General features: G+C 45.0%; 1 protein-coding gene across 1 annotated transcript in view; it reads left to right on the top strand.

The window, feature by feature from the left end:
• The window catches only part of SND1 (staphylococcal nuclease and tudor domain containing 1), a 391,519-nt gene that overhangs the window by 293,879 nt on the left and 84,113 nt on the right, over positions 1 to 13,527 (top strand). The window contains exon 16 of the mRNA XM_006910547.3: positions 2,018 to 2,127. Within this exon, the coding sequence (XP_006910609.1) occupies positions 2,018 to 2,127 (110 nt within the window). The remainder of the gene's footprint in view (positions 1 to 2,017; positions 2,128 to 13,527) is intronic.

Raw genomic sequence — 13,527 nt, 5'->3', positions numbered from 1 at the left:
CATTCTTCCTGTTTCTGCAGTAATGCTTTATCTCTGGTCATGTGGCCCAAAAGTTCAATAGAATTGTTTATTTTTCTCTCTGACAATTCTATTATTACTTAGTTTGCAGATATAAAATTAAAAGTGTTTTTGGCTGTTGATACCATAAAAACCATGGGCTATCTTTCGTTCCAGTTTACTCCAGCCCCATCTCTCCCTTCAAGGTTAACCTCAGGCTCTTTGGCTCTTTGAGTTTATTGCCGTCATACAAAAATAAGTTTCACTTCCCTGTGCAGCCCTGCACTAAGGCGCCGGGGATGAGGCAGCCCTGCTGATCTTCTTACCTATGTGACCCTTGGGGAGGGCCTTCAGCTGTTCCGTGTATGCAGGGGTGGGAGAACGGTCCTGGACACCAGCTCAAGATGCTCTCCTGATGCTGCACCGCCTGTCCCGCATTTCGTTTGATGTGAGGTCTTGAGGCTTGAAGAGAAAGCTCTCTCCTTGAGCCTCTGAAAACCCAAGGTATAAACCATTCCCTCTCCTCTGAGCTTTGTGACCTTGAATCTGTGCTGTGGGCCAGAAACATGAGCAGCCAGCCACCTGGCTTCATCCATAAGAGATGTACCTTCTGTCCCGGCAATGGTCCCTTTTCCCCCAAAGGCTCCACAGCAGGTGTTTGCAGTAGCCTAGATGCCCTCCTACTTTGCCTTCCCATGCCAAATCTCTTTTTACCTTCACCTGAGGCTATTTGTAAATAAGAGGTTACACCTTCCGTTCTGCCTTATTGCAGCAGGAAAGACCAGCAGTGATTCAGAGACATGGGCACTAACTGCATCCTCCCCATAATTTGATCGTTTTCCTGTATTCTAACCTAGTTTAACTTTTTACTTCATAATTACAGCTGCAATATGATTGGGGGTTGCTATTTATAAATCTGATTTATACATCAAAACACGACATAGTTCATGGCCTTTCATAGATGAGCACTGTTAGCAATAAATATATTTGCAAAGTGAATGATTGGATAAAAGAAAAAAAGAAAAGACAGTCTAAGTTGGTTAGTAAGCACGTATTCTGTATAAAATATTGTTCCTGGATACAAAGAGGTATGAGAGATGGGATTCTGTCCTCAGGGATCTTCCAGGCTAGTTGTAGAATGAAAGATGACTGAGATTTTAAGCATGGGTAATTGCCGAGAGTAATAATGATAATAATGATAAAATAATAAGAGCTAAAATACATTGAACCTTTCCATATGTCAGGCATTATGCTAAGTATTTTACATATATAATCTCTCCTAGTTCACACAGCCACCATGTGAAATAGATACATTATCATTCCAGTTTTAACAAATAGGGCGGCGGAGACTTTGTGACCTTGACCAAGTTACTTACTGTACCATTCAAAGTAGTAAGTGATAGAGTTTGGATATGAATCCAAGTCTCCCTGGCTTCAGACACCTAATACTTCATCAGTATTCTGTTTTTCTATCTGATTCTGAATGAAAAACTGATGGTACTATTGTCCAAAATATAACCGGAGAACAGAGGGGGAAGCTTATTTGAAGAGGAAAATGACACAGAGTTAACACCTTTGAATTTGATGTGAAAGTCAGATAGTAAAGAGAAAATGTCTGGGAGTCAGCTGGAATGGCTCTCGGGACGCAGAATGACTGCGGATGGATATCAGTGTAATTTAGGTGAGTGCGCCATTTATGTAAGTGAGGAGCGAAGAGCATAAGATGAGGACTCATCTCACGCCTGGGTGTATGTGTGTGTGTGTGTGTTTGTTTCCTGCACATCTAACTTGGAACTTACCAGATCCTCCTGACAGTTCCCAGATGCTGTGACAGAGGGCCCCTCTGCATTGCTGCTGCTCTGATAGCATTGGGTTTTCCCACCTGGGCGAGCTAAACTCTTGCCCTGCTACCACTACCTCTACCTTATCTCAGACACGATGGCATTCTCTCCCAGTGCCTGCCTCATTAGAAGTGTCAGGGGACCTTTTCATCACAAATTCTCCTTTTCTCCTGACACAGGCATCGAATGCCCCAGAGGAGCCCGAAACCTCCCAGGCTTGGTGCAAGAGGGAGAGCCCTTCAGTGAAGAAGCAACGCTTTTCACCAAGGAACTGGTGCTGCAACGAGAGGTAGGACATCTTCCACTTGCTTCTTGTATGAAGAGGGGTGAGAAAGTGGGGCTCACTCGGACTGAGGCTTTCCCGCCATGTCAGAGATCAGTCTGTCACTTTTTCCGGTGCTCAGCCTCCACATCCATGATCCATTCTGTGTCTTCCCACATCTTATTTCCTTGAGCCCTGAATCATTGGCCAGCTGCCCCCAAATTGTTCCTCACCATTAGTGTCCTGGGATGCGTGGTGATCACCGGGCCAACCTAGCCAGGATCCTGATGCAGAGAGCTTACAGCTCTGCGGTCCTGCTTGACGAATTAGCCTGAGCTGCCTGCCTCCAGCTGGATTTAGAAGCTTGACTAACCCTGTCAGGGGCCAATTTTCTTTGAACATTTATTTGTATCTTTGAGTAATTGCATTTTCTGTAGCGGGTTTTCTGACTTAATTTAATTGTATTTCTGTTTCTGCCTGTTGGGCTGGCTCTTACAGACAGGAGTTAGGCTTCTCATCTGCTAAGGTGCCCGTCTACCTGCTAATTTTTATCAAGTCATAGTCAACAGATCCATCTTCCCAGGACTGTCCCAGTCACTAATCCTGCTGGGTGGGCGCAGCAGGGGACTGTGCTGGGCTCAGGCTTAGGATTTTAGATCTGCCTGTGTCCTTTCTTTTATAGCGGAATCCATAGGGTCCCTCCAGCTTTCATGCAATATCGTAATTTTCACAGAGCAAAAGGATTGTGGGCTCCTAGAGGCTATCTCACTCGTGGGTCTTTGTAGATCCTTGAGATCAGACATGTGGACTTCTCTGGGATGTCAGGTGATACAAATACCTATTTATAAGCGTCAGCATCTCATTTTGATTTGACGCACCAGCGACTACATCAGGTGTGCAGGGTACAAGAGAACAGGCTAGCCCAAGGTGCCCACAAGGGACTACCCTGGCCTCAAGAAAACCACCACGTTGACTCCTGACTAAGCAGTAGTACTGCCATTGGTTGTACCTCTTTGGATTTCTCTAGCACTTGCCTTCTCGTCTGTGAACGAAAGTGATATGGTAAAAGAAATTCTGAATTCTTAGTTTGAGAGAGATGGATTCCATTTTCCAAACGTCAGCTGCAACCACCTGGGTGTGTCATGAGCCCTCCTGGCCATCTGTACAGTGCGGGGCGGGCCGCAACCCCTCCATTGTCTCATCAGTTTCACATTGCCCTCTATTTTGTTTTTGGTAAGTTGAATTTATGCTTGTGAAGAAGAATTCTATTGCCATGCAAGGCGCCTTCCCTGCTTCCCCATTTTGTAACTGCACAATGTGGCTTGAATTTTTTTTGATTAGATAGCCCCCTGCTAGAGAAGTATTTCAAGAATCCAGGCTCTCTAGTTGTCTGTCAGTAGCTGTTGCAATTTCTGAAGTGGCCCAGTGATTAGGTAGAAGGGGCAAATGTTGTAGAATTTTCTTCTCTGTGGGCCTTTGGATCATGAACTACAGAGCAGTTTCATGTTGGAGAAAGCAGGTGAGTCCATTCAAGGTCATGACCTAAAGACATTACAGTGGAAGGAGCAACAGATGATTGTTTTTTGTTTGTCGTGCTTTGGTAGAGGAAAGAAATCCCCACGTTGGATTGCCTGCGACGTTAGTGACATCCTCATCACTTACCTAAATCGCATTTGTTTCACTTCCCATCCCTCACCGTAGTCATCGTCCTGTTGTTTCTCATCTCCTAAAATTTCTTTCCCTTTTTTTTCAACTCTTGTTTCCCCAGCCACTTTTCTTCCTGATCATGTTTCTGGCCCGCTGGTGATATCCAAAAGCACAAGGGGGTCAAAGAGAATACTGACCACTAAAAGGAGTGAGTGGCCCAAAGCTCTTCTACTCTCTCATGGTTATTATGACCTTACCTTCATCTGTATGTTTGCTGATATTTGACTGTTGAAAAAGATAAAATTTTCCTCCGTCTTCTTTGATGCCCCAGGCATGTGAGTGAGTTTGCAGATCCTTAGCCTAATCCAAAGTTAATATTTATCTTTCTTGGTTGTAGTGTCCCAGTCTTTGACAGCCCTAAGTTGGCGGGGGGAGGGGTCTCTTGATAAAGAAGACCTTTCTGCATCTTCTTAGCTGCTCATAAGATTTTTTGAGCTGACTGTTTTGAAAGGTTTTTACCAGCGGAAAGACAAGTATGGCCTAAACTATGGATAACTTGGAATTTTGACTAATGGAACCAGTTATAGCCTATTCTTTGGGGTATTTTCCTTTATATAATATATGAAAACTGTTTTCTGAATGGTGTAGGAACGAAGAGAGGTTTTCGTTTGGTTACAGGTTTATTCATTTACTTTTACCTGTATAGTACCTTCATATTTATTCCCTAAGTTGTCCTGCACATCTCTTCTCTTTGCCCTCTTCCCCTCACTCCTCAAGGATCTAGAAAACCTGATGCATTGGTACTCCTGGATGCAGCTGTCCTTCCCTAAGAGAAAGTGTCGTGTGATTGGGTGGATGCCTGAGTGCGGGTCTACAGCCTCCCACCTCACGGTAGTGCTTACCTTCAGGGCAGCCTCCAGTGCGCCACGTTCTGCTCCAGAATCTCTCCTGGGGCCGAGCTGCTGCTGTGATGGCCACAGTCGAACAGGAGTTTTGTGCCTTGCACCCAGTCTCTTGATAATCAGATTTAGCTCAGATTGTCCTTGACCCTGTCCTATCCCTCCCCTTAAAATTTTTCTTTTTATCTTCTTATTTTTGGCCAGGTTTCTCCACCCCCTGCATGCTTTTCCCAGTTACTATGAATCTTAGTTATCATACAGGATAGGAGAAGCACGCAGATTTCTTGATTTCACAGCACCTCCTGGGCCCCGTGTGGGTCCCACAGGGCCTGGCCATCGTTGGACTCCCGCATGAGAAAGGGGAAACTGACTTGAGGAGGATATGGAGTGGGAGAGAGACCATGTAATGGACTCCACGTGGGTCACCAGGGAAGGGACAGAATGCTGGGATCCAACGTACCTAGTCCTGAAAGTGACCCCTCGTTTACAAACGGAAGTACATTGCTTTGGGTAGCCAGCCCAGGAATTGCTGCCTGCCTCTTTCTGTACTTTGAGTGAAGAGTGAATTGTATTCTTTCCATCCCATATCCTCATGTGGAGCCTGGGCACTCCCAGACAAGTCTCTTCTTGACATTTTAGATATCCCTACCCCCCACTAACTTGAAACCTGATGGCTCTGCTCTCCTTAAATGTGCTTTACAATGGCGCTAGTCAGCGTGGAGCCATTGACATTTCTCGCCGTCACTCAGCTCTATTTTCTTGAGTGTTTCCTCTGCCATGTTTCATTGAACTTTTTCTTTCTCTCCATCTTTTTTCATGGTCCTTCTCCTCAGCCGTTGATTTTTGTCCCTTTCCAGGAGTTGGGAGTCTGGGAGGACTGTTTCTGGTATTAGCCTAGGTGTTCTGGTGTTCTTCCCCCCCAGGCAAGAAGAACAGCGGATTAGACGCCTGATTACCTTTTACCTGATTCCCTCTGTGACCTTGAAGGCCAAAGCTGCCACAGAACTCTCAAAGACTTTACTTGCTTTTACTCAGAGGAAATCCAATAAACTCAACAGTTCTTTCCAGCCTGACTTAGTTGGTGTCTAGCAGGGGAAGGCAAATCCAGCTCACTGCCAGATTTTCTAAATAAAGTTTTACTGAAACAGCCACACTAATTGCTCTGTGTACCGTGGATGGCTGCTTTAGTGCTATAACAGCAGAGTTGGGTAGTTATGACAGGCTGTGTGGCCTAAAATATTTACTATGTGTCCCTTTATCAAAAAAAAGTTTGCCGACCTCTGCTGTACAGAGTTGGGTTTAAGTGGCTTGTTATAACCTCAAAAATGCGTTTGCTTTTGTGTCCCCTGCCTTTGAGGCCGGCTGCTTCTGGACCACGCAACATGAGATCATTGTGTTTGTTGCTGTAGCTGTGACTACGAGCTGAGTGCTGTGTTCCTTTAAATGGGACACCCCCTTTGCCGTGTACCCCTCCCCTCCCCAAATACAGCTGCCTCGTTCAGGCAGTTCCCTGCCACACTGCCAAGGACAGGGAGGTCTGTTGTGATTTCCCAGATGGGTACTGTGCCTATTGCTAGCATCTTCCCAGAAGCAGTGGTAAGAGGTAGCATTAACTGATGGGTGGATAACTAGCTGGAAAGTGCCAGCTCCTAGGTTTTCACACTCCAGCTATCTTGTGGTGCTGGGCAAGTGATTCCCTCCCGCCTTAGTATCCCTGCCTAAAACGTTGATCTAGGGATCCCAAGCCATCTCTTCCTTTTGGAGCTCTTCGTATTGGTAAAACAGTCATTTGGGATCTTTTCACACCTTGCCAGGAGGCCAGCTGGCCAGCACTCACTGACCAGCTGCTGCCTACGCAGCACTGGGGTCACTGTTAGGAAAACCTGTGCTTTTTCAGAGGGGACCATAAGGTGATATTAAAAGAGAGCGATACCACAATTTAACCCTCTTCACAGTTCCAGGCTGTAGGAGGTGCAGTTCCCTAGGGCCAGGTGGGGAGAGATATAGAGAGGTTTGCTGATCATTTCTCAATGACCCCTTATCCTCTCTGAGGTCTCAAAAATTGTCCCTTGCTGCTGCCTGGGAAATGACGCCCTCATGCTGGACAGTCCGAGCCGAAAATTCTGGCTGCTGCCTTGACCTATTTCCCTTCTTCCTGCTGGCATCAAAGGGAGGGTGTCCCCCTGGGGAGTTCATCCTGCAGGCTGCAGTGGCCAGAGCACAGTCCTGGATTCTCTCTCTCCCACCGCCCCCTGCATTTTTACAAACAGTGATGCACAGAAGCATTACAAGCAGCTGGCGCTGTTTGAAGAACATGTATCTCTTTCTGGGAATATGGATTCGGCAGTGAGTACTGGTATGTATTTATGGAGGGGGTTCGTCCAGAAAAGAAAACTTAGAATAAAAGGAAAGTGGTTCTCCTTTGTTTCAGTACCAAGTGTGCTACATCTTGTCTGAAAACGATAATCTGGTCTGAGCAGTTTACCGTGGATCTAAATCTGTGCTTCCCCCCACAACCTCTGCCCTTCCTCACATTTCCCTGCAAGCCCTGTGGTAAATGCTCTCTCAGCCTTCCTGTTCCGGTCTGTCTGTGCAGGCCCTTTCCTGTCCAGGAGACACATGGGAGGAGAAACAGTAGCAAAGTTATATCTCTAGGTCAAAGCGATGAGGATGGTTCAAGCCAGAGGGAAATCTTTGAGGGCAAAGGACACCTGGTATGGACGAGGCCAGTGACACACTGCTCTCCCACTCTCCCGCTCTCCCTGAGTGCCATGCCACAAATAATAACCTGATGGGAAAGCCAGCCAGCTGTCCTGCAGTATTTCACGTATTTGCACAGACACTCTATTCTAGCTTGTCTCTACCACTGCCGGGAAAGAGGGAATGCAGTAAGCCCAGTCCTCCAAACAGCCCTCTTAGCCCACCAGGTGTGAAAGGCTGTGTGGGAGCTAAGGCTTTTCTCACCTCCCCACACACTCTTGACAGTTATCACCCACCAGTGGTCTTTCTGATGGTTTTCCACTTAAGGCTCTTTTCTTTAACGGGCTCAGGTAAAGGCCTCTGACTTAATAGGGATAAAACTTACAGTTTATATAGCATTTTTTAGTGTAAAAGTGCTTTCATATAAAATATTTCATTTTAATCTTAAAGCAAACCTATGAGAAAAATATTATCCCTTTTCACTGTTCGGGAAACTGAGATGCCCAGTGACCTGCGTCTATTCACAGTTTATTTTAGAACAAATACCAAAACCCAAATGTCTCCATTTCTTTTTCTACCCCAAACTTTACCAATGTTGCTATTAGAAGGCAGTCATTCTTTTGGCCATATTTTATCATTTCACAGTCCTCAAGTGTCAGGAGCTAGTTAATTTGCGAAGGACTTCCCCGAGGGTCCAGCAGTGACTGAGAATGGTTCATATCCTGTAAGGAACCGCAGTCCGACTCTGGATGCTCACAAGACCGCGTGAGATCTGAGGGATTTCCTGTGGCCATGCCGCCCCGAAACACTTACTCTGCTCTTGTCACAGCTCTCACATCGTTTACTGCCTGGTTCCTGCTTCATGTGTGGTTTGACCTTTGTGGGTCTTACTTTTCGTACGTTTCCTCTGTAACCTATCTTCATTTCAATTTGATCATATATATCTATATTCCTATTTCCAATCTTTCTTAAAAGACAAATCTAAGCAAGTACATTGTGTATAAATATATAATTACCCACTGCCTCTAGGTTAAAGTCTCATGTCTTTAGTTTACATTTATCCTTGATTACCTCTCCAAATTCACGTCTCACCCATTACTCATTTCATGATTTGTATCTCATCAGAACTGGCCTTATTATACTCACAGTTCCCTATATGTATCATTCCATTTCATCCCTCCCATCCCCGAGGTCAACTTAAGCTCTCCAGGTACGTACTATATCAACCATTCCCCTTCTCTGCCATCTTATTCCTACCTGTCCTTTAGGATACACTTCCTTTTCTAGGAAGCCTTCCCTTGATCTCCCAGGCTAGGTAAGATGCCCTTCCTTCAGTCCCCATAGCAACCCATGCATAGAGCTGTCATGTACTGACCAATGTCGTTGAAGGGATCTGTCTGTGTTGGTCTCCCCACTAGATTCTAAGCTCAAGGACAGGAACCATGCTTTTGTCTTTGTGTTCTTCGTATTTTTGCCTAGTGTATAAGAGATACTCAATAGATAGATATTCATTAAATCAACTGATTCCCTGTGACCTAAGTCTAGAGATTAGGAAGAAAACCTACTCTTTTGCTTCTTTTGGAAAGCTCAGCATTAATGGGGCAGAGAGGAAGACTTTGGAGTATTGAGGCTGGAGACACAGCTACTAATTCAATAACTTTCCATTGTAAAAGTTCACCAAGACCTGACTGGGCACTTACCGTGGGACCTTGACCTCCCTGGGTCTCCCCCATTTGTCCAAACAGGATACTTAATAGTAATGAGATAATAACGTGTATGTGTTGAAAAAATTCAAATAGGGAGCATTAGTGCCCCTTCATCACTCTCCTAATTTAAGCTACTCATCTTTTTCCCTCCCTAATATGTTTCCCATCCTCTGCTTTTGTGGATCAAACTATTAAATGAGGTGAAGGGCTTATTTTGAAGTTCAAGTCAACAAATTCTTGTTCAGTGATAAGCTGTAAGCACTATGAGAATACCATGCTGTTATCTGTCCACTTACAGCCCCTTCATTTCTGGGCTCCCTGCCCTTGCCCAGTGTCTCTAAAAGTGCTAGAAGGAGGGCCCTCTAATCCTGTTCCAGCCCCTAAATGCAAATGAGAAGAGGTGAGATTGAAAGGAAGAATGGGAGATACTTGTCACATTGCCCTTTGTTTCCTTTTCCCTGGCAGCTGGATCTCCCCCCCGTCAGCTTTTAAACTCGGGTAGCCAGTCACTGGTAGCTTCCCCAAGCAATCTCCGCAGCATATGCTGATGGATGCCAACAAACTGCTCGCTCCAGTGGGATTCCTCTCTGCAAAGCTGCTGGTTCAGCTAGGCCAGTGTCTGTTTCTGTGTTCTTCTGCATGGAACTTTCATAGCCAGTCAACCATAGAATTGTACCCATTCTTCTGAAATGGCTGCTGGGCCTAATTTTTCTTGGGCTTGGATAAGATCCCGTTACTTGTAATTATGTCATACAAGCTGACTGTTACAGGTTTGACAGGCCTCACTGCCCTCCAGAGGCTGGTATTCACATCTGAGGCTAGCTGTGGGGTTGGGGGCAGAATACATGGAATAAGGTTTAGGAACTCAAGAGATTTGGGCCTCCTCGGGACATGTAAGAAGGTCTCAAGGACATAATTCTATCCCGGGGAAGAACATCCTTTTCAGCAGAAGGATTCTTCCTTTCCCTGGAGAGTTGGTCCCTACTATTGTAAACTCTTCCTTGAGAGACTTTCATGTTTTCTCTGCCAATTCAATTTGTTTTTCTTACTGTTCCTACCAATAAAAGAAAATAAGAGGTATAATCCTTAAACCTGACAAATTCAGTTTCCTCCACAAGTGGAAGCCTCAGCAATGCCAGGGCAGATGCCGGCACTGATTTTTCCACCCCGCTTTCAGTTCTGACCCACATCAGTGTCCCAAACATAACTTCCTCCTACACCTTTCCGCTAGAATGGTCCACAGTACTTACTTTGAACCTCATCTAAAGTGAGGCCTGGAAGTGAGTACAGTGGGCCTTGGTTGCCATTGGAGAATGCATTTACTAGTTCACTACAAGACTGTCTTTACAAACACAAGGTCATGAAAATCCTTCAAATAGAGCCTTGCTAAGCAGAAACCCTGCCACCTCTTGTATTCTACACTGTCTGCTTAGCTGCCATAAAATGATGTTCTTTACGAGCCATCCTTGTGGAAGATAGCTATTGCCAGGCACATTCAGCCTCCTGGTCTACCTTCTGTATAGCTTTGTAGAGCCTGTGACCCAGAACAGATGGAGAACTGCTGTCAAGAGTAAGACACTGCCGGGCTCCTCAGAGGTGAGGATGGTGCTAGGAGAGCTGGGTGCCATTTATTTTAATTAGATGTATCTGATGCCCCTAGTGACAACAATTCCTGGTTTCTCTTACCTCTTGAATCATCCTGAATACTCACTGCTCTTTGAGCTTCGGTAAGTGTTCTCTTAAAAAGGGGGGCGGGTGGGGGGCTAATTTTTAATAAGAAAGGGCTGAAGAAAAAGTTACAAATTTTTGTTTTTAAAATGAAATCTCTTTTTATGAAGTCTGTCCACTTCCTTCTGGAAGCCTAATTTGGAAACTAGATCTCTATTTCATTAATATCTTCTGACTAGCAGATCATATTTCCTTTCCACACAAAATATGACCTCATCCAGACTTGCCCACTCTCTGTCTTTGGAAGAGCTTCACATAAGACCCTAACACCCATGTAGACTTGAGTGTGAGTGTTGATGCTGACATGTTTGGGGGTCTTTAGGCCTTGTGCCTCCCTGTTCTGTTTATCCTGACCATTCCCAGACATGCCTACTGCCTGAATGTTAATAATTTCCCCTTGGAATTATATAATTCAGCTGACATCTTTTTAGAACACAGCTCTTAATATACAATAGCAAGACTTCCAGCAAAGAGTAAGCAGATTGTAGATTGCATTTTCTCTCCAGGTAATACTAACGTTCTGGTGTTTCACATGTGACTCCCCCAAGGACACAGGAGTGACTGTTCTGCTAGATGAGCCAACCTTAACCCTGCCCTCTTCCTGTCATTAGCATGGCCACTCCCTGTGTCTGTTGCCAAGCACTGGACGAGATCCTCTATGGTCCAAACCAGGCTTTATTGATGAACTTCCTATTTGCCACTCTACCCGTGACAATTTCTGGTCAGCTGAACTTAAATGGATTTTGAAAATGAAAGTGACCAGTGGTCTGTTATGAAATGCTGTGGTGCATGAAATAAGATTATGAGCAAGCTTTTGAATTAATAGCAGAGATACCCTAACCTGGTCTGAACAACGTGTGTCACATATTCGGGAAGGACAAGCTCATTCTTAAACCCATCGCCAGAACATGTAAGGGCATCTTTCCCTTCCTGGTCACTTAACAAGAACTCTGGTAGTAACGTGTGCAGAGTCGGACCTGGGTTCTCATTGCAGCTTCACCATTTACTGTGTGATCTTGGACATGATCCTTAGCCTCTCTAAAACCAGAGCGATCTCAGTACATAATAGAATTCAGTATGAATGGTGCCCCTGGGGTTGTGCAGTGCAGCCATCCTGCCAAATCTAATGGTCTCACCTATAACAAGGGTACCTTTTCTATAGCATTATTGTGGGAATAGTGTACATGTGTAAAGTGCTTAGCACTGGAGCCCTGGTCGAGAGTAAATGCTCAGTGAACAACAGCTTGCATTATCATTTTTATTATGAGTCAAAGTTCTCTCGGGGTTTAGCTAAAATCTATAATTAGAATTTCAGTGTGGACCAACCACTATCTCCAGAATAGGGAAGTAAGTTGGGCATGTGTGTTGGGAGTAGCACTCATGTTAGAATCAACAAAGAACAATAGTTAGTTCTCTCCAGTGCTCCTCATGCCCCAAACATGTCTTAAGCCAGTGATGGCAAATACGTACATGCTACCCCGTCCAGTCTTATGTCCATGGAAGACATTTCCAACCAGTCACAGCATTACTTTGCCTTGGGGCTCAGAACCTTCTCAATACAAGGCTCCTACAAGCTACTGCCAGTTGAATGGATTTGACACTCGCATTCATACCTATTTGCCATCTTTGGTCTAAGTTTTCAAAAGAACATTTAAGTACCATCAGGGGTCATCTGGTCTCTTCTACAAAGTAAGATAAAAGACAAGGTCTCTTTGCCTCTACTTCTGCAAAGTCCTACACATTAAAACCCTTCTTTCTAGGCAGTGTAATGTTCAGTGGGAAAACGAAGGTCTGGAGGTAGTGCCAAGGAGTCCTAACCTTGATGTGGATGGATAAAACCAGCCATTACCAAGAGCGAGGAGGCTAGGACCCCACAGATGCCGCGTAGACATCTGAGAAATATGTCTCGAGTAGCTTTGCTATACACTCGGACGGCCAGAGTGGCATTTGGAGATGCTCTGCCAATACCAATGGCGCTCCATGCTTTCCCTCTGTTTACACGAGATTTTTGACCTTGCTCATTTCCCAGTGTCACTGCGACTTGAAAATGAGGGACACAGGGATGACTTTTCTGGATCCTGGCATCCTTATCCTCTGATGGAATAGCAGTGCTCTTTTTTGTCCCCATACCACCTTACTATGACCAAAGCAGTCTAAGACAGCTGTAGGTTTATTTTTGATCTGTATTAAATTAGAGGATTGGAGAATATCAGGAAGAAGCTCTCAAAAAATGTCCAGGTCTTAACCGGAGTCAAGCAAAGGACCCCAAGACAAATCCTTTGGGACAGTCACTGCAGTGAGAACAAAAGCTCTCCATGGAGTCAGGAATGAAAAGTTGAATGGAAACTGCTTCACTTTTTCTTCCCAGGTTAGCATAATGCCTCCCTCTTCTCCCTTTCCCTTTTCTTGATGCAGCGGGGTTCTATTTAATGGTTACTAGGGAAGGATCTTGGCATTGAATGTACAGCTAGAGGTGAATGATCATGCAAATAAGACCAACAGGTCCCTCCATCCCTTACCGGGGGCCGCATATGCCACTTCACTTCAGAAGTCTCTACAGTGTTTGCAGATGCTTTTACCTCTCTGGTTAAACAAATCTAAAACTACTGACCCGGGATTTTTATAGCAATGCTGCAACCTTATATGAGGAAATGCAACAAATAGTCCATTACCACTGATTGGATATGGATTTTTGGCCTGGCCACGTGCCACTTGGTAATTTTAGAATAGGGTCACTTTCGGAATTG

Source organism: Pteropus alecto, unplaced genomic scaffold (genome assembly GCF_000325575.1).
Source record: "Pteropus alecto unplaced genomic scaffold, ASM32557v1 scaffold22, whole genome shotgun sequence".
NCBI lineage: Eukaryota > Metazoa > Chordata > Mammalia > Chiroptera > Pteropodidae > Pteropus > Pteropus alecto.
Note: the sequence above shows the minus strand (reverse complement) of the source record. Positions and strands in the feature narration are given on the sequence as shown.